At 36.4% G+C, this 27,888-nt stretch overlaps 1 protein-coding gene across 1 annotated transcript in view; it reads left to right on the plus strand.

The window, feature by feature from the left end:
- Positions 1–8,661: 8,661 nt before the first annotated feature.
- The window catches only part of GLIPR1L2 (GLIPR1 like 2), a 33,127-nt gene continuing 13,900 nt past the window's right edge, over positions 8,662–27,888 (plus strand). Inside the window, exons 1-3 of the mRNA XM_020871890.2 lie at positions 8,662–8,916; positions 19,598–19,843; positions 21,665–21,768. Of these exons, the coding sequence (XP_020727549.2) occupies positions 8,686–8,916; positions 19,598–19,843; positions 21,665–21,768 (581 nt within the window). The 5' untranslated portion in view covers positions 8,662–8,685. The remainder of the gene's footprint in view (positions 8,917–19,597; positions 19,844–21,664; positions 21,769–27,888) is intronic.

A 27,888-nucleotide genomic window follows, 5' to 3' on the forward strand; every position in this document is an offset into this window, starting at 1 on the left:
CCCTCTGATTTTGAAAAAAAATATTTGTCAGGGAGTATTGCATTAGCACTGCTACAGGAGCTTGTAAGTAATGGCAGTTCTCAGATAATGGGATTTCTACATATAGAGCTTTCTATCTATGCTGAAGCTGTGAGCAAAGTCTGGGCAGGTGGAGTGCCTCTGCCTTACCAGTGGGGCTTCCCCTCATTAGCAAGAAGAGAAACTTCTGGACCAACAAGATATCTTTTCCTTGTGATCATAACCATAGGCTCTTGACAGGATATCTTAAAAGGCCTGGCATCATTTTAATTCTTTTACTCTGAGAAGATGTTGCTTTTAATAGTGACCATAAGTGACCCTCCAATTTCACAGTTTGGAATTACTGGACAAACAGCTCTGTACTCAGTCTTTTCAAATTACTGAAGGCAGTTAACTCAGGGTTTGAACAGTGCATTATTCTGGGGATCTTTTTGTCCTACTAGGCTATGCTTGAAGTTTCCAGAAGTGATCAGACTCATCAGTTTTAACTGGGCCAATTTATCCCATTCTTACTCCTTGAAGGATGGTGAAAAGATGGTTTAAACTGTAGTCTCTGTAGTTTTTGATTATGTATCCCTATTATTAAAATAAAATATTGTAGAGTAACTAATATTCCTGATTCTCCTTGGGACTGAGGGGGTTCCTAGGACATAGGAAAACACAATAAACCCAGGACATTCCCTTACAAATCAGGAGCTAATGTACCTAAGCTTGAGTTAGAAGTATGAATATATCATGTAATTATATGTATCATGTGTGTTTTTACAATAGAGTATTATATGTTTTAACCCAATCCAGTCTTTTAAAATATACAAAAATTGAACCTGAAAAGGATGATGTAAAAGTGAATTTGAAAAAACTGCTAAAGAGAGGACTTCCCTGGTGGTCCAGTGGTTAAGAATCCACCTTGCAAGGCAGGGGGTGTGGGTTCCATCCCTGGCCAGGGAGCTAGGATCCCACAGGCTGAGGGGCATATGGGCTTATGTGCCATGACTATTGAGCCCATGTGTTGCAACTGATACCAATGTGGTCAAATAAATAAACAAAAATGACTGCTAAGGAGATATTTATGCTAGGAAGGTGAGTCCAACAATCAACGGTGTGTGCTTGCCCTTGTATCTTTACAACTGTAACTAACCTGCAGTATTTTCTCAGCTCTTTTGGCAAGACATATGATTATTTGGCGATGGCTGGCTAGGTTAAAACGAGGTAAGAATCTGTAATTAAATTCACCTGAGTTCACATACTGGAACGAAAAGAAACAAGCAAATTCCATCATCATCCCTCACAGAGGAACTCTCATTTTCCCCTCAGGAAAGCTCCACACCACTTGACATTACCCCTAGTCAAACCCCACCACGAACCCCTCTGCAGTTTCATACAGTGAATTTGCTCCTTGTAGCGAGTGAAACCACACCAGCTATCATAAGAATAGCTATCACACCACTATCATAAGAATAATTCTACAAATATGTATTAAGAATGCATACTAGGTCTGGTGAAACGCTGTTAAAAATATAATTTAGTCCTTGTCCATATAACAAGTGAAAATGAAAATGATATATTTTTATTAACAGTATTAACAATAATAGTAATAACTAACATTAAGCAATGTTTACAATGTAGCAAGCACTTAGCGGTTTACATGTAATAGTTTATATAATCCTCTCAGTAATTCTGCTATTAATTTTCATTTCTTGAACTGCTAGTAGATTTAACCATTCTCACAGCAATGTCAAGACTGACAAGTATGTATTTTGAGAGTTATCAAGACCGTCTTGGGCAATGCTGTCCTTCAGCAGAAGGATTCCTAGGAGTTGCATACATGCAACCATGCTAAATAAACATTGAGCTCCAGAATACAGGAGTTAATGTCAATTTAGAAGTCAAAATGTTATATCGATAGTCCCAGGTTTATACTCAATTTTTTTACTTTCACCAGTAGATAGAGCCAAGTTACATTTCCAGAGGCTCAAATTCATGCTGGAATCTGGTTGCATACAGATCACCTTATCAAATAGGTGACAGGAATAGATGGCAGTACAAATATTTCCACTACACAGTTTTGGCTCTTTTGTGTTTTGGCCTGTTTGTTTTTGGTGGTCAATTGCCTGTTCATCTCCTTCTTTCATTTTGCTAATGGTGCTATTCGTTTTCTTAGAAATTTTAAATGATTCTTCCAAAGTGTTAGTTGCTCAGTCATGCCCAAATCTTTGCGACCCCATGGACTGCAGCCCACCAGGCTCCTCTGTCCATGGGTTTTCCCAGGCAAGAATGTTGCAGTGGGTTGCCATTTCCTTCTCCAGGGGATCTTCCTGAACCAGTGGTCGAACTTGGGTTCCCTGCACTACAGGCAGATTCTTTACCGACTGAGCTACCACGAAGCCCACACAATAACGTGTCCTAATGGCATGTCAGTGATTTTAATCCCTTGATATTTATGTAGCAAGTATCATTTTCAGTTGTCCTTTATTTCCATTTCAATAAAGTCTATCTTTCCACTCTTGAATATTGGATTTTATTTGCAGCATCCTTTTGGTTTTCTCTTGTAATGCTTCTCATGTACTATTAGCATCATTTGAATTTCTGAATTATAGGAAAGAACAACCAAATGAGGACTGATAGAAAAGTGAAAAAAGTAAGAAAAAGAGTCAAAGGTAAAAACCATATATTTCCCAATAACATTCATACAGAGAACAAAATCACACTCATTAGTATCTTTAATCTTATTTCATGATCATTCTCCTTACATATACATTAAAAGAATGTACTTTTGAACTTGCTAGCTTTTATCAAAATCAGAAATGATACAGAATTAGAGTATTATTTCCTTAAAATTTCAAAAACAGTCTAAAGAAACTGAAAACTTAAGGAAGTCCCAAATCAACAGAGATAAACAAGGTGCTTAAAATCTATTTACTAAAATTGCCCTGATGTTTTAAGTAAAGCTATATCTCTGTTAGACACAACAGAAAAGTAAATGAGTATTCAAAAAGTACACCAGCAGCAGAACTTTAATGAGAGAACATAGTGAAACTTAATTTTCACAATGCTTTTAAAAAATAGATGATTCTGTCTCTATCCTCCAACAATTCTTATGCCTTCAAGAAACTTAATGTGTAAATCACTCTAAAAATTAAGAAAGTAAAAACTTATTTGAGGGCTAATGAATAGCCAAAAATTCCAATGTTTCAATAGTCACAAACCTTAAAACTTAAGAGAAACTAACATATTGATTCTTCCAATCCATGAACACGGTATGTTTCTCCATCTGTTTGTGTCCTCTTTGATTTCTTTCATCAGTGTTTTATAGTTTTCTATGTATAGGTCTTTTGTTTCTTTAGGTAGATATACTCCTAAGTATTTTATTCTTTTTGGTGCAATGGTGAATGGTATTGTTTCCTCAATATAGTCAAAATGGCTATACTACCCAAAGCAATCTATAGATTCAGTGCAATCCCTATCAAGCTACCAACAGTATTTTTCACAGAACTAGAACAAATAATTTCACAATTTGTATGGAAATACAAAAAACCTCGAATAGCCAAAGTAACCTTGAGAAAGAAGAATGCAACTGGAGGAATCAACCTGCCTGACTTCAGACTCTACTACAAAGCCACAGTCATCAAGACAGCATGGTACTGGCACAAAGACAGAAATATAGATCAATGGAACAGAATAGAAAGCCCAGAGATAAATCCACGAACCTATGGACACCTTATCTTTGACAAAGGAAGCAAGGACATACAATGGAAAAAAGACAACCTCTTTAACAAGTGGTGCTGGGAAAACTGGTCAACCACTTGTAAAAGAATGAAATTAGAACACTTTCTAACACCATACACAAAAATAAACTCAAAATGGATTAAAGATCTAAATGTAAGACCAGAAACTATAAAACTTCTAGAGGAGAACATAGGCAAAACACTCTCCGACATGAGTCACAGCAGGATCCTCTATGACCCACCTCCCAGAATATTGGAAATAAAAGCAAAAATAAACAAATGGGACCTAGTGAAACTTAAAAGCTTTTGCACAACAAAGGAAACTATAAGTAAGGTGAAAAGACAGCCCTCAGATTGGGAGAAAATAATAGCAAATGAAGCAACAGACAAAGGAGTAATCTCAAAAATATACAAGCAACTCCTGCAGCTCAATTCCAGAAAAATAAATGACTCAGTCAAAAAATGGGCCAAAGAACTAAACAGACATTTCTCCAAAGAAGACATACAGATGGCTAACAAACACATGAAAAGATGCTCAACATCACTCATTATCAGAGAAATGCAAATCAAAACCACAATGAGGTACCATTACATGCCAGTCAGGATGGCTGCTATCCACAAGTCTACAAACAATAAATGCTGGAGACGGTGTGGAGAAAAGGGAACCCTCTTACACTGTTGGTGGGAATGCAAACTAGTACAGCCACTATGGAAAACAGTGTGGAGATTTCTTAAAAAACTGGAAATAGAACTGCCATAGACCCAGCAATACCACTCCTGGGCATACACACTGAGGAAACCAGATCTGAAAGAGACACGTGCACCCCAATGTTCATCGCAGCACTGTTTATAATAGCCAGGACATGGAAGCAACCTAGATGCCCATCAGCAGACGAATGGATAAGGAAGTTGTGGTACATATACACCATGGAATATTACTCAGCCATTAAAAGGAATTCATTTGAATCAGTTCTAATGAGATGGATGAAACTGGAACCCATTATACAGAGTGAAGTAAGCCAGAAAGATAAAGACCATTACAGTATACTAACACATATATATGGACTTTAGAAAGATGGTAACAATAACCCTATATGCAAAAAAAGAAAAAGAGACACAGATGTACAGAACAGACTTTTGGACTCTGTGGGAGAAGGCGAGGGTGGGATGTTTCGAGAGAACAGCATGTATATTATCTATAGTGAAACAGATCACCAGCCCAGGTTGGATGCATGAGACAAGAGCTTGGGCCTGGTGCACTGGGAAGACCCAGAGGAATCGGGTGGAGAGGGAGGTGGGAGAGGGGACCGGGATGGGGAATACATGTAACTCCATGGCTGATTCATGTCAATGTATGACAAAACCCACTGCAATGTTGTGAAGTAATTAGCCTCCAACTAATAAAAATAAATGAAAAATAAAATAAAATAAAAACTATAAAAAAAACTAACATATTTTTGGTACTGATGAAAAATCTATAATTTAATACATAATATGTTAAATAGTGACTAATCCTCAAGTGTTATGTGCATATTTAAAGTTTTTTTTTTAATTTTAAAATGTAACACATTTAAAATATTTTTTGTATGAAGTACATGATGCCAGCCGATTCACTGACAGATCTGAAAAGCTGAATATTTGCGAAACATCTTCAGCAAACCTGACCTCTTTCCGCACAAAGCAAACCAGACGTCTCCACGTGCCCCTCCTCTGCAGTCCCGTGTTAGTCACCTGAGTTTGAACACCGGCTCTAACACTTACGAGCTGGATGACTTCAGACAAATTACATGACTTCTCTTTTTCTCAGCTTTTCCATCTGTAAAATGGAGGTAAGAATAGTATCTGTTTCTCAGCAAGGAGGTATCACCTCACACCAGTCGGAATGGCCATCATTACTAAGTCTATAACAAATGGTGGAGAGGGTGTGGAGAAAACGGAACCCTCTTACACTGTTGTTGGGAATGTGTACTGGTGCAGCTACAATGGAAAACAGTATGTAGGGTCCTCAGAAAACTAAAAATTGCATTGCAATATGATCAACAACCCCACTTTTGGGCATATATCCAGACAAAACTTTAATTTGAAGACATATGCACCCCTGTGTTCACAGAGGCAGTATCTGTAACAGCCAAGACATGGATTCAATCGAACTGTCCATGAACAGATAAATGGATAAAGAAGATGTTATATATATATATATATACATATATATATATATATACACAATATATATACATGAATGGAATACTACTCAACCATTAAAAGAATGAAATAATGCCATTTACAGCAACATGAATGGACCTAGAGATTACCAAACTGTAAGTGAAGTACTTCAGAGAGACAAATATCAGATGATATCACTTATACGTGGAATCTAAAATACTACAAAACAAAAACAAACTCCCTGATACAATAACAGATTTGTGTTTGCCAAGGGTGAGGCAGGTGTAGGAGCAAAGGCCTGGGAGTCTGGGATTGGCAGAGGAAACACATACAGGATGGATAAACAAGTTCCTACTGCATAGCACAGGGAACTGTATTCCACATCCTGTGACAAACCATAATGGAATAGAATATGAAAAAGAATATTTCTGACTGAATCACTTTGCTTTAAAGCAGAAATTAAACACACTACAAATCAACTATACTTCAATAAAATTTTTAAACAATAATATGTGTTTCTTAAGGTATTTATGATTTAAATGAGCTGATACTTTCTGAGCATGTAAAACTGCACCTGATATTTCTGGGAACAACACTGTGAACATAATCGCCACAAATTTTACACTAAAAATGATTAAAATGCTAAATTTTATGTCATGTATTTTTTACCCCAATAGAGAACAAATGAAACAGCTTCTGAAATAATTTTTTAAATGAATTTTAAAATAGCATTTATTACTCTGTATTACAGTTATTTGATGATTTGTCTGTATCACCTTTAACTAAATTTGAGCAAACTCTGGGAGACAGCGAAGGACAGGGAAGCCTGGTGTGCTGCAGTCCATGGGGTTTCAAAGAGTCAGACACAGCTTGACAACTGAACAACAGCCTTTAACTGAAAACTTCAGTGGATAGACTACGAATCTCGTTTGTTGATAATTTATATCTCTAACACCTAGTGTAGGTCTGACACATAGATGTCCTAAAGAAATACGTATTAAATCAATGAGTAAGATGTCCAGCAATGGAATGAGCTACCTAAGACATAGTGACTTCCCTATCAATGATGTGTCCAAAGTAAGTCTAATACATTGGGACTAAAGTCTAACACTTTTTGCTAGTCTAAGACGGCATTATTCCATTTATCTTGTGCTTTAACATAGCAATTTTCATAGTCTAACAACAGAATCAATATAATGAAGGAATTCCATCTTTCATCACTTGCCACCTTCACCCCCACAGTATGCTCTGGTCTTACTAAAACACTTTTAGCCTTTTTGATCTCCTGGGATATTGTATGCTTTTTACTTTGTTTAGAAAGCACTCTTTATCTTGTGTGCTTCACTTTCTTGATGTCACATTCCCCTCACAGGCTTACCTAGTCCTCAAAAAGGGGGTTAGCTGTCCCACGCGTAATGCCAGAGCGCTTTGGCTTTGTGTTTCTCCCACGGCATAAAAGACCCCAGTTTGCTAGTTCTCCAGGCTGTAAGCTACTTGGAAGCAGGATTTTTGCCTTGTTCATTGGCCTTTCTCACCCACCTAACACACTACCTGGTAATATATATTTAATGAAAAAAGGCATGAATGAAAACATCTTGTGAGCTATGCTGCTTTCTATTGTGTACACCTTTTTTTTTTTTTTTTTTGGCTGTGCTGGGTCTTGGCTGTTGTGCTTGGAGTTCCTCTTGTTAGTGAGCACAGGTTTCAGGTGCCTGGAGGCATGTGGGATTTTAGTTCCCTGACCAGGGATTGAACCTGTGCCCCCTGCATTGGAAGGCAGATTCTTAACCACTGGACCATCAGGGAAGTCCTACCATAGATAATTTTTTCAAGCACATGCATTTTTAGATGTTTTTTGTCAAGCAACTGCAATGCTTTTTTTGTGGCAAAATTCTGTCCCTTGTCAATGATTTCGAATATCTTCTTAACACTATCCAGGACAATATATGATATGTAAATGTGTACCCCAAAACAATTTTTTTTTTAATGGCTACAACTTACATTCTTCAAAGCAAGTTTTCTTGAGCAAAATATATGAAGTTAAAAAGAATAGCTGGGACACTAGCCATTTTTGTCTGAAACAAATGAAAACAACAAAAAAAAAAGTGTTGTCAACGGTTATCATGACAATTTATCAGAGATGATACTGATACTTCAGATTGTCTATACATGCTGGCGGAAGAAAAAAAATGAAAATATTTTAACTTTATGAGAATTCGATGAGCCCTAATCTAGCCCCTACCTGCTGAGCTTTCCACTCTTCTCATTTATCCTGCAGTTTCCCACAAAGGATCATTAAAACACTGTGAAAATCTCAGTGAGGAGGTTGGTCTACAAGAGAATATTCTTCCCCAGGATGGAAATAAAAGGAGCATCTTGCACTAAAATCCCAACATAACCAGCAAGGATTTCTTTTTTTCACTGAATTTTCATCAGTATCATAGAAGTCGCAAATTACTCAGGTTATTTACTCAGCAATTGACATTTACTCTGTAGTCGACTCATTAATAAAGGATGACACATCATCTGCTGTCAAAAACCGAGTCTAGATATTTGCCAACATTACTTTAGAGAAAAACCTGCACTCTCGTAACTCAGCCGTCTGGTTAATTCTGCAGATGGTTTTCACAAGTCTTCCCTGTTTTGCCTCTTGCTGATACTTTTCCCTCCGCTCCCGGATGGGCGGGGCCCCGCTGCCTGCACCGCCCCTCCGCGTGGACTGGTAGGCCGCCGGGGCGAGCCTGCGCGTGCGCACTGGCCTGTCCGCGGCAGGTGGACTATGGCGGCCCTTCCTTTCTCCGCGGAGTGGTACGCCCCATGGTTTCCTTTGACGCAGACGGGCATTTGGAAGGTGTGGCTATGTGACTTCTGGCTGCTACTGCTGGGTTCCGGTTTGAACGCGAATCTTTTGCCTGACGAGGAGGACGTAAGGTTTATCAATGAGTACGTGAACCTCCACAATGAGCTCCGGGGCAACGTCTTGCCCCGAGGGGCTAACATGCGCTTCATGGTGAGGCCCTAAGGCGGTTGCCTAAACCTCCGACAACCCCTGCAGGATGCGCCCCCTCAGCCGCAGAGTTTGGGCCACTGCTCTGCTGAAGGCTGTGGGGAACCGCACTTAAGAGTTTGGATTTAAAACTACACGTAAAGTTTACACGTTCAAGAAATGAAAACCACTATCACTCTAACGCATTCTTGTCAGCAAAGGTTTGCACAGGGCTGGGACTGGGGTGAGTAGAGCTCCTCGCCTGGGGTGCAACATTTAAGGGAGCTTTCCATTCGAGAAAATGGCAGTTTAATGCAATTTTGTTTTTTTATTTAAAAATAAATGCAAAAAAAAAATCAATGCAAAACTACTCTTGATGAAAATCGTATCAATTTAAACAGAGCCAGGATCTTTAAGCTTGAACTGGGCAGAGGCACGTGTGCCACGCTCAGGATAGTGCAAGGGAGAAGACAGATTCTGTTTTTACTTAAAATTTGAAGTTTTACCATGGATGTTTTCACACTAATTTTGCCTTTTTAAAATATTTTTTTTATCATGGCTATTGAGTTTTTTGGTATCCAGCCTAAATTTTGCTCTCTAGAGGGTGTTTCATTCATGTCTTCCTAGACCAGAACTGATTTTGCGTTCTCTAACCTTGTTCTAACTTCTCCATTGCATTTCCCGCTATTTCTTTGTAACATCTCATTAGCTTTTCCTTTGGTGCTGTGGAGTCTTCATGATTGTTATTAAAAAGGAATGCACAATTAAGTAACTACAGGGCAATTAGGAGCTTCCGATATACATTGTAAATAGCAAGGACTGTCTTCCTAGATGTCACTCTTTTCTTCCTTCTGGATTAGTTCTTTAGGAAAAATTGCAGCAATGTGAAAAAGAATGTTTTTTTCTATGTGTACGATACATAGGAAGAACTGTATTGAAGGACTGTGCCAAAGTAAGCAAACACTGAAAGTGTAGAATTACTCTGTTTTCACCACATCTGACTGACTGGGTGTTTTCAATTCCTTGATAAACTAATAAATTATAAAAAGGGAACGTTCCTTTAATGTTAATTTTAAAGCCTTATTTTGATTGGACATAATTTATTCTTTCTTGGTCATTTTCTTTACCTTTTGTATTAAGTTTCTTCTTCTCTTTATATATTTTCTTATATAAATATACTAGCATTGTATCTGCTGAAGGTAAAGTTTTTATCTTTTGAATTTAGTTAGAATTTGAGAATATTTGAGAGTGATATATATATATATATATATATATATATACTTTTCATCCTTTCACACTTTGTGATTACTTTTATTTCTTTCAAGTTTGAAGATTGGCCTTCCTCCTGATAATGAATAATCACAAAATTTTTTAATACAACTTTTAATAGATTTTGTTATTAATCTCAAAAAATTTTATTTCAAACTTAAAGCATAGAGAATAATTTGTGTCCCTACCGTATATATCTTCATATGTGAAAATTTTTGAAGGAATAATGTTTTGGGTACAGTTTAAAGCCCCAGTCAAAACTTTATCCTTCTGTTCTTTCTAAAAGTTGGTGTCTATTTTTCCCTTAGCTTTTACTAGGATATAAATAATAACCAGTAAATGATATAGTCTATCATAATAGTTATGTTCTACTTAGAACTTTGCCTTGACACGTTTGGAAATCATACGTTTTATTTTCATTGGTAATGCTCAACATTTTAGTGTATATACTTTATAAAGTCCAAAATTAAGCGACATCTATAACCTCCTTCTGAATATTAAAAAGATACTGCAGCACACAAATTCTGACTGTCTTCTGCCCATGTCCATGCTGTTGTTGTAACCTAGTAGTTCTGCTCTACCTTGTTTTTAAACTGAAAATTTTATTGGTTTTTTAATTATAAAATATACATAATGCAAAATTTATGCTTTTAACCATTTTTAAATGTACATTTCTATATACATTTACAGTGTTGTGCATTCACTACCACTGTTCATCTCCAGAACATTTTCATCCTCCCCAACTGAAACTGCACCAATTAAGCACTAACTCCCCATCCCCTTCTTGCTGCTGGCAACTACCATTTTGCTTTTCTGTCTTGAAACCTTGACTGCTCCAGGTATGTCATATAAGAGTCTGAAGTGTTTCTCTTTGAGATTGTCTTGTTTCACTTGGCATGTCTTCAGGGTTCATGCTATAGCATCTGTCAGAATTTCCATCCTTTTAAAAGCTGAATAATATTTCACTTTATGGATATATGATATTTTGTTTACCCATTAATCTGTCGATGGACACTTGAATTTCTTCCACTTTTTGGCTATTGTGGATAGTGCTATTGTGGACATAGGTATGTGAATAAATATCTCTTCAATACCCTGCTTTCACTTCTATTGGTTATATGCCCAGAAATGGAATTGCCAAAACAGGTAGAAATTCTGTTTAATTTTGAAGAACTGATATTCTCTTTCTCATAGTGGCTACATAGTTCCCATTCCTACTAGCAATACACAGGGTTTCAATTTCTCCAAATCTTTGCCAACACTTGTTTTCTGGGTTTTTGGTGTTTGTTTTTTTTTTAGTTCATAGGTGGTGTGAAGTCATCATTATGGTTTTGATTTGCATTTCCCTAATGATGTTAGGTTGAACATCTTTATTCTTTACATATGTAGAATTCTTTATATATTATATACACACATATATGGGGGGGATTTTTTATATATTCTAGATAAAATAACGATACATGATTTTCAACTGTTTTCTCCCTTTCCATAGGTTGTCTTTTCATTCTGTTAATAGTATCTTTTGACACACAAAAGTTTTTAATTGTAGTGAAGACTAATTCATCTATTTTTTATCATGTTACCTATACTTTTGGTGACATATCTAAGAAATCATTGCCAAATCCAATGTCATGAAACATTTCCCCTTTGTTTCTTCTAAGAATTTTATAGCTTTAGCCAACAGGTGCATAAAAAGGTCCTCAACGTGACTAATCTTCCAGGAAATGCAAATTAAAACTACAATAAAATATCACATCATATCTGTTAGAATGTCTCACATCAAGAAAGACAGGAGATAGAGAGACAAACAAAACAAACATTTCAGAATTACTGAAATGAAAACTACTCTAGAAGGAATCAGTAGTAGAATATCAGAAGCAGAAAATGAATCAAATAAAGTAAAAAAAAAAAAAAATGAAAAGAACTGAGGATAGTCTCAGAGACCTCTGGGACAATATCAAAGTCACCAACTTTCAAATTATAGGGGTCCCAGGAGAAGAAGTGAAAAAGAAAGGGTGTGAGAAAATTTTTGAAGAGATTAGAGTTGAAAATTTCCCCAATATGGAAAAGGAAATAATCAAGTCCAAGAGGCACAAAGAGTCCCATACAAGATAAAACCAAGGAGAAACATGCCAAGATGCATACTAATCAAACTAACAAAGACTAAACACAAAGAAAGAATAGAAAAAGCAGCAAGAGAGAAGCAACAAGTAACATACAAGGGAAACCCCGTAGGCTTAACAGCTGATCTTTTGCAGAATCTCTGCAGACCAGAGGGGAATGGCAGAATATATTTAAAGTACTGAAAGGGAAAAATCTACAACCAAGATTACTATACCCAGCAAGGATCTCATTCAAAATTGATGGAGAAATCAAAAGCTTTTCAGATAAGCAAAAGTTAACAGAATTGAGCAGCACCAAACCAGCTTTACAACAAATTTTAAAGAGACTTATGTAGTCAAGAAATACAAGAGAAGAAAAAAAGATCTACAAAATCAACCCCAAACAATTAAGAAAATGGAAATAGGAACATATATATCAATAATTACTTTAAATGTAAAAAGATTAAATGCTCCAACCAAAAGACACAGACTGGCTGAATGGATGCAAAAACAAGACCTATATATATGCTGTCTACAAAAAACCCACCTCAGACCTCAAGATGCACATAGACTGAAAGAGAGAGGATGGAAAAATATATTCCATGCAAATGGGAAGCAAAAGAAAGCCGTAGTAGCAATCCTCATATCAGACAAAATAGACCTTACAATAAAGAAGTTTACAAGAAATAAGGAAGGACACTACATAATAATCAAGGAATCAGTCCAAGAGGAAGACATAACAATTGTAAATATTTAGGCACCCAACATAGGAGCACCTCAATACGTAAGAGAAACACTAACAGACATAAAAGGAGAAATTGATAGTAACACAACAATAGTAGGAGACTTTAACATCCCACTCACACCAGTGGACAGATCATCAAAACAGAAAATTAGTAGGGAAACACAAGTCTTAAAAGATACATTAAATGAGATGTATCTCTTAAAAAAATAAATAAATAAAAAGTGAAATGGATCTCATGAATCTCTTCAGGACATTCCATCCAAACGCAGAAGAATACACCTTCTTCTCAAGTGCACATGAAACAGTCTCCAGGGTGGACAACATCGTGGGCCACAAATCAAACCTCAGTAAATTTAATAAAATTGTAATCTTATCAAGCATCTTCTCTGACCAAATGCTATGAGACTAGATATCAATTACAAGAAAAAAAAGTGTAAAAAAGACAAACACATGGAGATTAAACAACACATTTCTAAATAATCAACAGGTTACTGAAGAAATCAAAAGGGAAATAAAAAATTTCTAGAAACAAATGACAAGGAAAACATGAAAACTAAAAATCTATGGGATGCAGCAAAAGCAGTTCAATGAGGGAAGTTTATATCAATACAATGCTACCTCAAGAAAAACATTGAATAGACAACCTAACTTTACACCAGAGCAGTCTTGTGACAGAAGAATGGAGCTGGAGGAATCAACCTTCTGACGTCAGATTATACTACAAACTCCAGTCATCAAGACAGTATGGTACTGGCACAAAAACAGAAATACAGACCAATGGAACAAGATAGAAAGCCCAGAAATAAAGCGATGCACCTATGGGTACCTTATTTTTGACTAAGGAGGCAAGAACATACAATGGGACAAAAACAGTCTCTTCCATAAATGATTCTGGGAAAACTGGACAGCTGTATGTGAATGAATGAAATTAGAACACTTCCTAACACCATACACAAAGATAACCTCAAAATGGATGAAAGACATAAGTGTAAGACCAGAAACTATAAAACTCTTAGAGGAAAACAGGCAGAACACTCGATGACATAAATCAAAGCAAGATCCTCTATGACCCACCTCCTAGAGTAACAGAAATAAAAACAAAAGTAAACAAGTGGGACCTGATTAAACTTAAAAGCTTTTGCACAGCAAAGAAAACTATAAGCGAGGTGAAAAAACAACCCTCAGAATGGGAGAAAATAATAGCAAATGAAACAACTGACAAAGGATTAATTTCCAAAATATACCAGCAGCCTCATACAACTCAATGCCAGAAAAACAACCCAATCAAAAGTGGGGAAAAGACATAAGCAGACATTTCTCCAAAGAAGATATACAGATGGCTAAGAAACACATGAAAAGATGTTCAATGTCACTCATTATTAGAGAAATGCAAATAAAAAGTACAATGAGATATCACGTCACATCTGTCAGAATGGCCATCATCACAAAGTCTACAAACAATAAATTCTGGACAGGGTGTCGAGAAAAGGGAACTCTCTTGTACTGTTAGTGGGAATGTAAATTGATGCAGCCACTATAGACGACAGTATGGAGATTCCTTAAAAAACTAGGAATAAAACCAACATATGACCCAGCAACCCCACTCGTAGGCATATACCCTGAGGAAACCAAAGTTGAAAAAGACACATGTATCCCATTGTTCACTATAGCACTATTTACAATAGCTAGAACGTGGAAGGAAGTTAAATGTCGATTGACAGATGAATGGATAAAGAAGTTGTGGTACGTATGTGCAATGGAATATTATTCAGCCATAAAAAAGGAATGCCTTTGAGTCAGTTCTAATGAGGTGTATGAACCTAGAACCTATTATACAGAGTGAAGTGAGTCAGAAAGAGAAAGATAAATATCATATTCTAACACATATATATGGAATCTAGAAAAATAGTACTGAAGAATTTATTTACAGGGAAGCAATGGATAAGCAGACATGGAGAATAAATTTATAGACATGGGGAGAGGGGAGGAGAGAGTGAGATATATGGAAAGAGTAACATGGAAACTTACATTACCATGTGTAAAACAGAGAGCCAGTGGGAATTTGTGTATGGCTTAGGAAACTCAAACATGGACCCTGTATCAACCTGGCAGGGTGGGATGGGGAGAGAGATGGGAGGAAGTTTCAAATGGGAGGGGATATATGTATACCTATGGCTGATTCATGTTGGTGTTTGACAGAAAACAACAAAACTCTGTAAAGCAATCATCTTTCAATAAAATAAATAAAAGGACAGGAGAAAACAAATGTCTGTGAGAATGTGGAGAAAAGGGAAACTTTGTGCATTGTTAATAAATGTATATTCATGCAACAATTTGGGAAAACAGTGTGTAGGTTCCTCAAAAAAACTTCTTTTAAAGTTTTGTGTGATCCAGCAATACCACACTTAGATAGCTGCATCCAAAGGAAATGACAACAGAATATCACAGAGATGTATGCACTCTTATGTTCATTGCAGCATTATTCATAATAGCAAAGATATGGAAACAACCTCCGTGTCCATCAATGAGTGAATGAACAAAGAAGTAGCAGTACAGACAATGGACATCTCATGGTTCAGCCATGAGAAAAAAGGAAATCCTGCCATTTACAGCAATTGGAGGGAACTTGAAGGCATTGTCCTAAGTGAAATAAGCCAGATAAAGACAGATATTACATTTTGTTGATGTTTAGTTGAGCTGTGAACTTCCAGATGTTCAAGCTGGAATTAGAAAAGGCAGAGGAACCAGAAATCAAATTGCTAACATCTGCTGGATCATTGAAAAAGCCAGAGAGTGCCAGAAAAACATCTATTTCTGCTTTATTGACTATGCCAAAGCCTTTGACTGTGTGGATCACAATAAACTGTAGAAAATTCTAAAAGAGATGGGAATACCAGACCACCTGACCTGCCTCTTGAGAAACCTGTATGCAGGTCAGGAAGCAACAGTTAGAAGTAAACATGGAACAACAGGCTGGTTCCAAATAGGAAAAGCAGTACGTCAAGGATGTATGTTGTCACCCTGCTTATTTAATTTATATGCAGAGTACATCATGAGAAGTGCTGGGCTGCATGAAGCACAAGTTGAAATCAAGATTGCCAGGAGAAATACCAATAACCTCAGAAATGCAGATGACACCACCCTTATGGCATAAAGTGAAGAAGAACTAAAGAGCCTCTTGATGAAAGTGGAAGAGAAGAGTGCAAAAGTTGGCTTAAAGGTCAACATTCAAAAAACAAAGATCATGACATCTGGTCCCATCATCTCATGGCAAACAGTGGAAACAGGGGCAGACTTTATTTTGGGGTGCTCCAAAATCACTGCAGATGGTAACTGCAGCCATTAAATAATAAGATGCTTACTCCTTGGAAGAAATATTATAAAGCAGAGACATTACTTTGCCAACAAAATTCCATCTGGTCAAGGCTATGTTTTTTCCAGTAGTCATGTATAGATGTATAGATGTGAGAGTTGGACTATAAAGAAAGCTGAATGCCAAAGAATTGATGCTTTTGAACCATGGTGTTGGAGAAGACTCTTGAGAGTCCCTTGGACTCCAAGGAGATCCAACCTGTCCATCCTAAAGGAAATCAGTCCTGAATGTTCATTGGAAGAACTGATGTTGAAGCTGAAGCTCCAATACTTTGGCCACCTGATGCAAAGAGCTGAAAAGACCCTGATGCTGGGAGGGATTGGGGGCAGGAGGAGAAGGGAACGACAGAGGATGAGATAGTTGGATGGCATCACCAACACAATGGAACATGGGTTTGTGTAGGCTCCGGGAATTGGTGATGGACAGGGAGGCCTGGCTTGCTGCAGTCCATGGGGTCGCAAAGAGTCGGACACAACTGAGCAACTGAAATGAATTGAGTTGCTCAGTCATCTCTGACTCATTTTGTGACCCCCATGGACTGTAGCCTGCCAGGCTCCACTGTCCATAGGATTTTCCAGCAGGAATACTAGAGTTGGTTGCCATGTCCTTCTCCAGGATATTTTCCTGACCCAGGGATCAAACTTGCATCTCATGCATTGGCAGGCAGATTCTTTACCACTGAGCCACCAGGGATCCCCAAATATTGTATGGTATCATTTATATTTGGAATCTGAAAAAAAATAAAAAAGTCAAATCATAGAACCATGACAGTACATATTCCAGTGGCAGCAATTCCACTTCTAGATATTTTTCCAAAGGGTGAAAAAAGGAAACACTAATTCAAAAAGGTATCTACACTCCTATGTTCATTGCACCATTATTCATGATAGCCAAGAAATGGAAGCAACCTGCGTGGCCATGGATAGATGAATGGATAGAGAAGATATGGTATATACAATGGTATATTAGTCAGCCATAAAAAAAGGAGTGAATTCTTGCTATTTGCGACAGCATGGATGGACCTAGAAGGTATTATGCTAGGTGAAATAAGTCAAACAGAAAAAGACAAATACCATACAGAAACAACCACGGATAAAAAGAAAAAGAGGTGATTGATTGCCAGAGGAGAGGGCAAGGAATGAGTGAAATAGGTGAGGAAAATTAACAAACTTACAGCAACAAAACATATGAGTAAGGGAAATTAAGTGTACTGCATGGAAAATATAGTCAATAGTAATGTAATATCTCTGTATAGAGACAGGATGTACCTAGACTTGTGTTGATCATTTTGTAATGTATGGAAATGTCAAACTACTATGTTGTTCACCAGTAACTGATATATGTTGTATGTCAATTATACTTCAAAAAAAAAAAAAAAAAGAACTGATAGAAAAAGAGATCAGATTTGTGGTTATTGAGGGTAGGGGAGGGATTGGATGAAAGTGGTAAAAAAAAAGTACAAACTTCCAGTTCTAAGGTAAATAAATCCTAGGAATGTAATGTCCTCATGATTACTATAATTACTACTGCTGATGTTATCTGAAAGTATTAAAAGAACAAATCCTGAGTTCTCATCACAAGGGAAAAATATTTTTTTCTCCTTATTTTATATCTGTATGAGGTAATGGATGTTCACTAAACTTTTTGTGTTAATCATTTCATGATGTATTACGCGACTCTTTGCGACCCCATGGACTATACAGTCCATGGAATTCTCCAGGCCAGAATCCTGGTGTGGGTAGCCACTCCTTTGTTCAGGGTATTGTCCCAACGCAGGGATCCAACCCAGGTCTCCCACATTGCAGGCAGATTCTTTACCAGCTGAACACCAGGGAAGTCCATGTATTATGCTATACACCTTAAGTTTATACAGGGCTGTGTGCCAATTATATCTCAATATGAAAAACACCCACTTAGAATAGTGATTAGTGCACTATAAGCATATGGTGTGTTGTGTAAGCAATATGCAAAATTAGGTAGTAGAAAGATGGTCCATGGAGCTTTGTTTGTAAATGGGAAAGAATCAGAAGGGCCATCAATAGTGGAATGATAACCTTTATTACATGCTCCTAGCCACACTATGTAATACTATGAAGAGTTTAAAAAAAGTTAGTTAGGTCTGTTTGTGCTAATAAGGAATAATCTCTCTGAGTGAAAACTGCATGTGGCAGGCCAATAATATTGTGTGTGGTATGATTAAAACAGTGTAAGGACAAAAATCATAAAATATTCATCTAAAATATCCTAACATATCTTATTTTGGATATTATGTACATGGAGATAGAACAATGATTACCTTTGGGAAAGAAAATTGTGTGGGAAGGGAGGAGATACGCTAAAAGCCTGATTTATTTTCTATAATGTATTTTCGGTTTAAACTATGAAACTAACCAAGAAAACTCTAAGGAAATCTTAGTAATGTTTTCAGAAATGTTTATTTTCAAATATACTGTAATGTACATTTCTAGCATGTTGGTTTTAGAACTATTGATTTTTCTATTTGTGTTTTTTGTTGTTCTTGTCCTTAACTAAACAATGAACTTTATACTAAGCCTCTAAATATGACAGAAGTACACATTTTTGGATGTTTCCATAAATGGAAGATGGCAGCATCTTGTGACATTTTCTCACATTTTTGGAAACATCCATAAAGCTTTACATGTACCTCTTGTATAACATTTACAAACTATCTCTATATGTTAAAATTATATATACATGTATATGTGTATATATATATATATGTATGTATCATCTCGGGTTGTTCTAATAACAATAAGCAACTAGAGGACAAAATTTATGTTGACTTCATTTTATTCCTCAAAGTACAACAGTTTGCATATAATCAGTGCTCAATAAATAGTTCTTAAATATGTTAAATTATTGTATTATTATGTATAGAAAGCATGAGGTTAAAAATATGCATTTTCTGAATAGATTGCAGGGAAGAATATTACAATCATTTGCATCATCTAACAATCTGACTTTCTAATTACAAAATATGCATAGGCCTTCATCTCAGGAAATAGTTGTTTCATTTATAATTATCTCAAAACACTTTTCCTCCTTAATATGCTCCACAAATCAGACTTATAGGCACAAAATAAGAATTGTTTTCCTTAAATCTAACTATGAGAATTCAAGGAGAATGATTTAGAGCACTGAAAAAGCCTTCATTATTATTATTTTGTTTTCTTTGCCTTTTGCATTTTTTTTCAGACTTGGGATGTAGCTTTGTCACGGACTGCTAGAGCTTGGGGGAAAAAATGTGTGTTTGAGCGTAATACTCATTTAGAAGAACTATACATGGCCCATCCTAAATTTAATGGTATTGGTGAAAATATATGGGTCGGCCCTGAAAATGAATTTACTGCAAGTATTGCTATCAGAAGTTGGTTTGAGCAGAGGAAAAAGTACAATTTTGAAAGGAACAGTTGCTCTGATAACTGTTCTAACTATCTACAGGTATCTAATTTTATATTATTAATTCAATAGACTCCTTAATTGCTTTACTACTAAGTTCTTATTGATTGTTTCGATTTTATAAATAAATTCAAATGGTAAAATTACTACCTCTAATAGAATAAAAATTCTGATTAGTTCTAGATCTTCTGAATATTCATAATTTCTTCTATTTGCTTGAACCATACAATTAAAACATTCCTTTAAATATAGTAAATCTAATCTCCATACCCAAAGATGAAAGGTAACTTTCTAAAATAACACATGCTGAAAAAGGAAGTTAACAGTAAATAAAAATTAGTTCTAGTTTATTGAGTATTTAAACATAAATAAGAGACTTGATTTTTTTTTTTGCATGAATCAGTACACATACTATGGTATATGTATGTATGAAAACATTTTAATTGCAAATACATAGTAGTATTTTCCTGCCTCATATCTAACAATTCACCCTAATACTTTGTACTCCAAGAATGCTGAACCACTTTTTATTTCCTGTGCATACATTTATCATTTTATATATTACATTTTTCATAATCATTAATGTATGAATCTAATACTATGCAAAGGGCAGGGACCTTGTCTTCTCATCCATGTATTCTCAACTCATCAACATGACATTATTTAGGTCTTCATTAAATATTTGTATCAGGAATCAAGAAACTATTGAATTAACTTCCAAGCTCATTTAAAAGATGATTATTTTTCAGTTAGTCAATTCTGATGTAGAACTTAAAATTTTGGAATTTTTTCATGTTGAACTCATGTCTTTCTGTTCCATCAAATGAATCATGTTTCAGAAAATTTTTTGATCAATTCTTTCTTCTATAAAATGAGAGGCTCTCTATTATCTTACTCATGTCAAAGCTAAACTCCTTTATATGACCTCAGTACTTCGAGTAAACTAAGCAAGTCTCCTCCCTGACCTACTCCTCTGTGTTTTTTCCTGCTTGAATCTAGTTTCCTAGACACTTTCATCTCCTGCATTTGACTTCAACTGCTGCAGACATTCTATTCTCTAGTCTTTTAATGCATTGCTGTATTTCTTTTGGAGTCACACCCTTTTAAAATTGCCAAGAGTAATAGAGAAAAGGAAAACAAATGGTTTCTTCCTATTCCACAGAGGTTAACAAAACAATGTTTGTCTTTCTTCACTTAAAAGTATCAGGACAATTAAAGACACTCGAATTATTTTCTGGCTCTGGAATATCTTTAATTGTTTTCCTATTTTCATTCCAAGACCTGTCTTGCAAGAAATTACATTATAGGAACCAGCTCTTCTACTCATTTTTTTTAATGAAAAGCCCAGACTTTATTTTACTTTATAGTAGAATTTCCTCAATAAAAGAAAAGAAAAATTCTGCAACCTTCAGTTACTTTCTACTCTTGTATCTCTTTTCCTTCTCTTCTATAATCTTACTGTCCCCTCGTCTTCGTCTTTCTGTTCATGACTTCCATCTTCCAAGGCTTTTTCTCTTCCCATTTCCCTCTTCCTCTCTGCCAATAACCTGGAACTCTCAGATTTAACAAAATGTTGAAAATTGATCCTTCCTTCCTTATTCTGGATCAGTTTTTTCTCAGACTTTTTTATCCGAAGAATACAGTATTGGTAGAACCTATTGAAATGTTTCTCCAATTACAGTTTTATAAATGCTTAACTAAATTCATGATAATTTTTTGCCTGCATCCAAATGAAGAATAGTTCATATACCTTGAATTGGTTTGGTTAAAGTTCTATGTGTACTGAATATACTATTGATTACACTATGGCAGAGTAAATGTTTGGAATTAAATTTTATGTTTTCTTTGAAAATTTCATTTTAGCTTGTTTGGGACAGGTCTTACAAAGTTGGTTGTGCTGTTACTCTATGTTCAAGTATTGGACGCATTAAACAGGCAGCACTTTTCATATGCAACTATGCACCGGGGTAAGTTCCTTTACATTTTTTAAAGAATATTAAAGTAAATTGGGGGTTTTTAAAGGATTCCAGCCTCCCTAGAAGTTTGGTTGCACCATATGACTGAGCTTTCAACATATTCTTCTGAATGTCTTTGTGAACTATAAAAGAATTAATTATAAGATAGCAGTTAAAGAGTTTATATTGAAATATTTGTAATTCTATACTAAAATGAGTCATAATTTAGGCATACTAATTTTACCTGTAGATAGCCAAATATTAATTCCAAAGGGAGTTTTAAGTTTGATATTATTTCATAGCACCTAGGCTAATTAGGATTTAAATAATTTTCTAAAATTGTTTATTTCCATATTTTTATAAAAAGAAAATAAGATATGTTGAAATGTATGTTGTAAGAATTACATCCAGAGCACCTAAGTTTTATAACATGAAGGACTCTTTTAATTGACTAACCTCTGGAGGTTGCATTATTAATTGGTGCTAGTCTCATAAATACAAGGAATCATAATAACTCAGAGGTGGAAAAGTACTTCAGAAGTCTTCTAGTCAAGCTATCCATATGAAACTTGAATTGTTAACACTTGCCATGTAATTATTTACCTATACCCAAAAACTTTCCAATAATGGGAAATAACTACCTTCCAAAATAGCTTCCATTTCTGGAGAACTTTATTGGAAAGCCTCACATTTCCCTACAGGTCAATAGGATACTATAAATAATGTTGTTAAAATGAGTAATTGAAGTGAAAAAAAAATCCTAATCAACATTCCAAGAAAAGTTAACTACATACTAGGATTAAGAAGGAACTTCTTAATACATAAATAAAATGCTTCTGAGACTGAGTCAAAAAAAGAAAGGAAAATAGAACAATGATTGCTAATTGATGATTGTATTCCCTTAGAAAGGGGAAACAGTGAAACAGTGTCAGACTTTATTTTGGGGGGCTCCAAAATCACTGCAGATGGTAATTGCAGCCATGAAATTAAAAAACGATTACTCCTTGTAAAGGAAAGTTATGACCAACCTACGTAGCATATTAAAAAACAGAGACATTACTTAGCCAACAAGGCTATGGTTTTTCCAGTGGTCATGTATGGATGTGAGAGTTGGACTGTGAAGAAAGCTGAGCACCAAAAAAATTGATGCTTTTGAACTATGGTGTTGGAGAAGACTCTTGAGAGTCCCTTGGACTGCAAGGAAGTCCAACCAGTCCATCCTAAAGGAGATCAGTCCTGGGTGTTCATTAGGACTGATGCTGAAGCTGAAACTCCAATACTTTGGCCACCTGATGAGAAGAGTTGACTCATTGGGAAAGACCCTGATGCTGGGAGGAATTGGGGGCAGGAGGAGAAGGGGACGACAGAGGATGAGATGGCTGGATGGCATCACCAACTCGATGGACATGAGTTTGAGTAAACTCCGGGAGTTGGTGATGGACAGGGAGGCCTGGAGTGCTGCAATTCATGGGGTCGCAAAGAGTCGGACACGACTGAGTGACTGAACTGAACTGAACTGAGAAAGGAAAAACATGAGTGTAGGTCGAATTAGATTCAGAAAGCCACTTCCTAAATGGAAGCTTTGCTGACTTTGAATATAGGCATGAAAAACAAATTTGGAATGTAGAGTAATGGCAAAAGTTTTTAGGCTTCTTTCAGTCCTACAAAGTGGAAGCATTGGGATGATATCAACTACATGGAATAGCTTTTAAAAGTTAATCTGTCCACTAACAAGAACAATAAAGACTGGCCATGCTTAGTTTGTAGTCTTGGAAGAGACTTACAAGTGAACATGTACACAGGTGATATTTAATTAAATAATGAAATATGCCATAGAATAAATAGGGAATAACTACTATAGAATATAGACAGTATTGTTAGTCACTCAGTCGTGTCTGACTCTTCGCAACCCTTCAGACTGTAGCCCACCAGGCTCCTCTGTGCATGGAATTCTCCAGGCAAGAATACTGGAGTGGTTTGCCATTTCCTTCTCCAGAATATAGATAAGGATATCTGTGAAAGGAGGTGGCTTTTGAGCTGAAAGCCAAAAGATGAAGAGATGGCTAAAAAATATTTCAGGTAGAAGCGAGAGCACATATTATCAAATCTCTGAGCTTGAAATGAGTTTAGCATGTTTGATAAATGAATGATTGTGGTTAGAGGTAGAAAGTTAGGTGACAACTAAACCAAATAGGATATCATTGGCCCAGTTAGGATTTGGGGGTTTATTCTACACAATTGACAAAACCTTGGGAAAATTTTAAGCAAATAAGTGGCATGATCTCAAACTATGATTTGAAAAGAAAAGTAAAAGTGAAAGTTGTTCAGTCATGTCCAACTCTTTGTGACCTCATGGACTATGGAGTTCATCAAATTCTCCAGGCCAGAATACTGGAGTGGGTAGCCTTTTCCTTCTCCAGGAGAGCTTCCCAACCCAGAGATCCAATGCAGGTCTCCCACATTGCAGGCGGATTCTTTACCAGCTAAGCCACAAGGGAAGTCCTTTGAAAAGAAAACAGTAGAAGATTGCTCTTGCTATTATGGTGAAAATGCAGTATAGGAAAGCAAGGGTACAAAGAGAAACAAGCACAATTGGAGACTGTTTCTGTAGCACAGGCTATAGACATGTACAGGTTAGACTTTCAGTATGTGGATTGGTTTTTATTCAGTTCAGTTCAGCTGCTCAGTCATGCCTGACTCTTTGCGACCTCATGGACTGCTGCATGCCAGACTTCCCTGTCCTTCACCAACTCCTGGAGTTTGCTCAAACTCATATCCATTGAGTCGATGATGCCATCCAACCATCTCATCCTCTGTTGTCCCCTTCTCCTCCTGCCTTCAATCTTTCCCAGCATCAAGGTCTTTTCCAATGAGTCAGTTCTTCACATCAGGTGGCCATAGTATTGGAGCTTCAGCTTCAGCATCTGTCTTTCCAGTGAATATTCAGGACTGATCTCCTTTAGGATTGACTGGTTGGATCTCCTTGCAGTCCAAGGGACTCTCAAGAGTCTTCTGCAACACCACAGTTCAAAAGCATCAGTTCTTTGGCACTCAGCTTTCTTTATGGTCCAACTCTCACATCCATACATGACTACTGGAAAAACCATAGTTTTGATGATACAGACCTTTGTTGGCAAAGTAATGTCTCTGCTTTTTAATGTGCTGTCTAGATTGGTCATAACTTTTCTTCCAAGGAGTAAGCATCTTTTAATTTCATGGCTGCAGTCACACCATCTGCAGTGATTTTGGAGCCCAAAAAAATAAAGTCTGTCACTGTTTCCACTGTTTCCCCATCTATTTGTCATGAAATGATGGGTCTAGATGCCATAATCCTAGTTTTTTGAATATTGAGTTTTAAGCCAAATTTTTCACTCTCCTATTTTACTTTCATCAATAGGCTCTTTAGTTCCTCTTTACTTTGTGCCATAAGGGTGGTGTCATCTGCATATCTAAGGTTATTGATATTTCTCCCAGCAATCTTTATTCTAGCTGGTGCTTTGTCCAGCCTGACATTTCATGTGATGTACTCTGCATATAAGTTAAATAAGCCAGGTGGCAATATACAGCCTTGACAAACTCCTTTCCCAATTTGGAACCAGTCTGTTGTTCCATGGCCGGTTATAACTGTTGCTTCTTGACCTACATACAGGTTTCTCAGGAGGCAGGTCAGGTCTGATATTCCCAACTCTTGAACAATTTTCCACAGTTTGTTGTGATGCACACAGTCAAAGGTTTTGGTGTAGTCAATAAAGCAGAAGTAGATATTTTTCTGGAATTCTCCTGCTTTTCCTATGATCCAACAGCTGTTGGCAATTTGATCTCTGCTTCCTCTGCCTTTTCTAAATCCAGCTTAAACATCTAGAAGTTCTCAGTTCACATGCTGTTGAAGCCTAGCTTGGAGAATTTTGAGGATTACTTTGCTGGCATGTGAGATGAGTGCAATTTGCTCTGGGAATGGTTTGAAGTAAACTGCTGCTATAAAGGCCCTGACATAGAAACGAATTGCAGTCCTGAATGAGAGCACCTCACAGAAGAGGAAGTTCCGTGAGTTAATTTAAGTACTAAGATCTAGAGTAATACAGTATTTCAACTTAAGGAAGAGAGCTGACAGAGGAGAGTGAAGGGGCCAGTGAAATACGAGGGAGCCAAGCATCCTACTGGTGAGGGTGCTTGGAGTCCACATGAAGAACACGAGTCGTGATGTCCAAAGTGGTTAGCTGTATGCGATACTCCTCAAGGAATTACACAGAAAAATGAGGAAGGAAAGATGACATTTCCATCTGATAAGATGATGGTGTTTGTTAACCTTAATAACAGGAGTGACCTGTAGACAGAGCAGGAGAAGAATAGTGGGCTGAACTGAGAGAAGCATTGACACATATATATATATATATTTATATATAACTGTGTGTAAAATAGGTAGCTAGTGCCATGACTATAGTGATAAGATGAACCTACTAGATGTTAGGATTACTCGTCTTTCCACCCATTTGTCCCATAGGCTTCTTTGTCTTGAAATTTTTACAACTATTTTTTCTTTGATACAGACATTGGAAAGTCTACTTATGAAGGATCTAGGTTGGCTCGTATACTAGGCACCTCACCCCAAGGTTTATTTGATATGCACTCAAAGTAGGCAGTCAAAGCTATCTTTCTTAAGAATAGTTGGTAGAAAAATCAGTTCATCACAATCTTATAAAATACTTAGTAGGAGTGAAAATAAGAAAGCCAAATTGAATGTGTAGTGGACTGAATGGTGACCCCCTACTAAAGGATGTATCCAGGTCCTAGTTCACAGAACTTGTGAATATTAACTTATTAATACATGGCAAGAGTGAATACTGCCTTATATGGCAAAAGATGTGTTTAAGATAAGGATCTTGAGAGGAGGCACTTATCTTATTCAGGTAGGACCTAAATGCAATTACTCATATCTTCATAAGAGAGAAGGAGAAGGAGATTCAGCCCTAGACACACAAAAGAGAAAAAGGCAATGTACTGTGGAGGGAGAGGTTGGAGTGATATATTCAGAAATCAAGGAACTCCTGGAGCCACCGGAAATGGAAGTGGAAGAGTCAAGGAATTGTCTCTGTGAGCCTTTGAAGGGAGCAAAGGCCTGATAGCACCTTGATTTTGGACTTCAGACCTCCAGAACTGAGAAAACAAATTTCTGTTGTTTTAAACCACCCAGTTTGTGGCAATTTGTTAAAGCAGCAACAGCAAGCTAGTACAGAATGGAAGAATAAAATAGATTTGGCAATAGGGAAAATACGAGTCAATGACAATCTTGAAAATTTTCATAACACAAAGATGGAGAATAGAAGTAAAAATATATGGGAAAAGAAAGGAACCATGTAGGGTGATAAATCTATAAATTAGTGGGAGGGGGATCGGGATGGGGAATACATGTAAATCCATGGCTGATTCATGTCAATGTATGGCAAAAACCACTACAATATTGTAAAGTAATTAGCCTCCAACGAATAAAAATAAATGGACCAAAAAAATCTATAAATTAGTGCTCCTAAAGAACAGAAAATAAATGGAACAGAAATAATAATGAGAGAAAAGAAAACAATAAGCAAAAGAAAAGAATCTATAGAGAATATATAAAGCTTAAAATAGCTTATAATGTATCAGAAAAAGTGAACTGAAGCAGTATTTACATATGTCATTTCCTAGTGATTATTTTCAATTTCAAAGGTAGTAACTTATACATTTCTGGGAATTCCCTAGTGCTCCAGTTAAGATTCCACACTTTCACGGCTAAAAGCACAGGTTCTGTCCCTGTTCATGGAAATGAGATCTCACAGGCCTTGTAGTGTGATCAAAAAATAATAAAATTTTAAAATAATACATTTCTAAGCAAAACACAGTGAAGTAAAATAAAACAGCATTAATTAGATTAGCCTTGAGTTTAAATATTGAAGGCGGGTACAGTCAAAGATGAGCTTTAGAATTTAAACTTAAGTGATAATTTTATTCACAGAGCTAGGACAAGATGTAGGGTGGAGGGAAAAAAAATTGGTTGTTATTAGACATGTTGCATCTGCCTGTAGGATCTTTTATTTATTTAAATACATTTGTAGTAGGTGCATTTAAGCAATAACTAAGCAATAGAATTCCACATTA

This window comes from Odocoileus virginianus, chromosome 24 (genome assembly GCF_023699985.2).
Source record: "Odocoileus virginianus isolate 20LAN1187 ecotype Illinois chromosome 24, Ovbor_1.2, whole genome shotgun sequence".
In the NCBI taxonomy this organism is placed as follows: domain Eukaryota; kingdom Metazoa; phylum Chordata; class Mammalia; order Artiodactyla; family Cervidae; genus Odocoileus; species Odocoileus virginianus.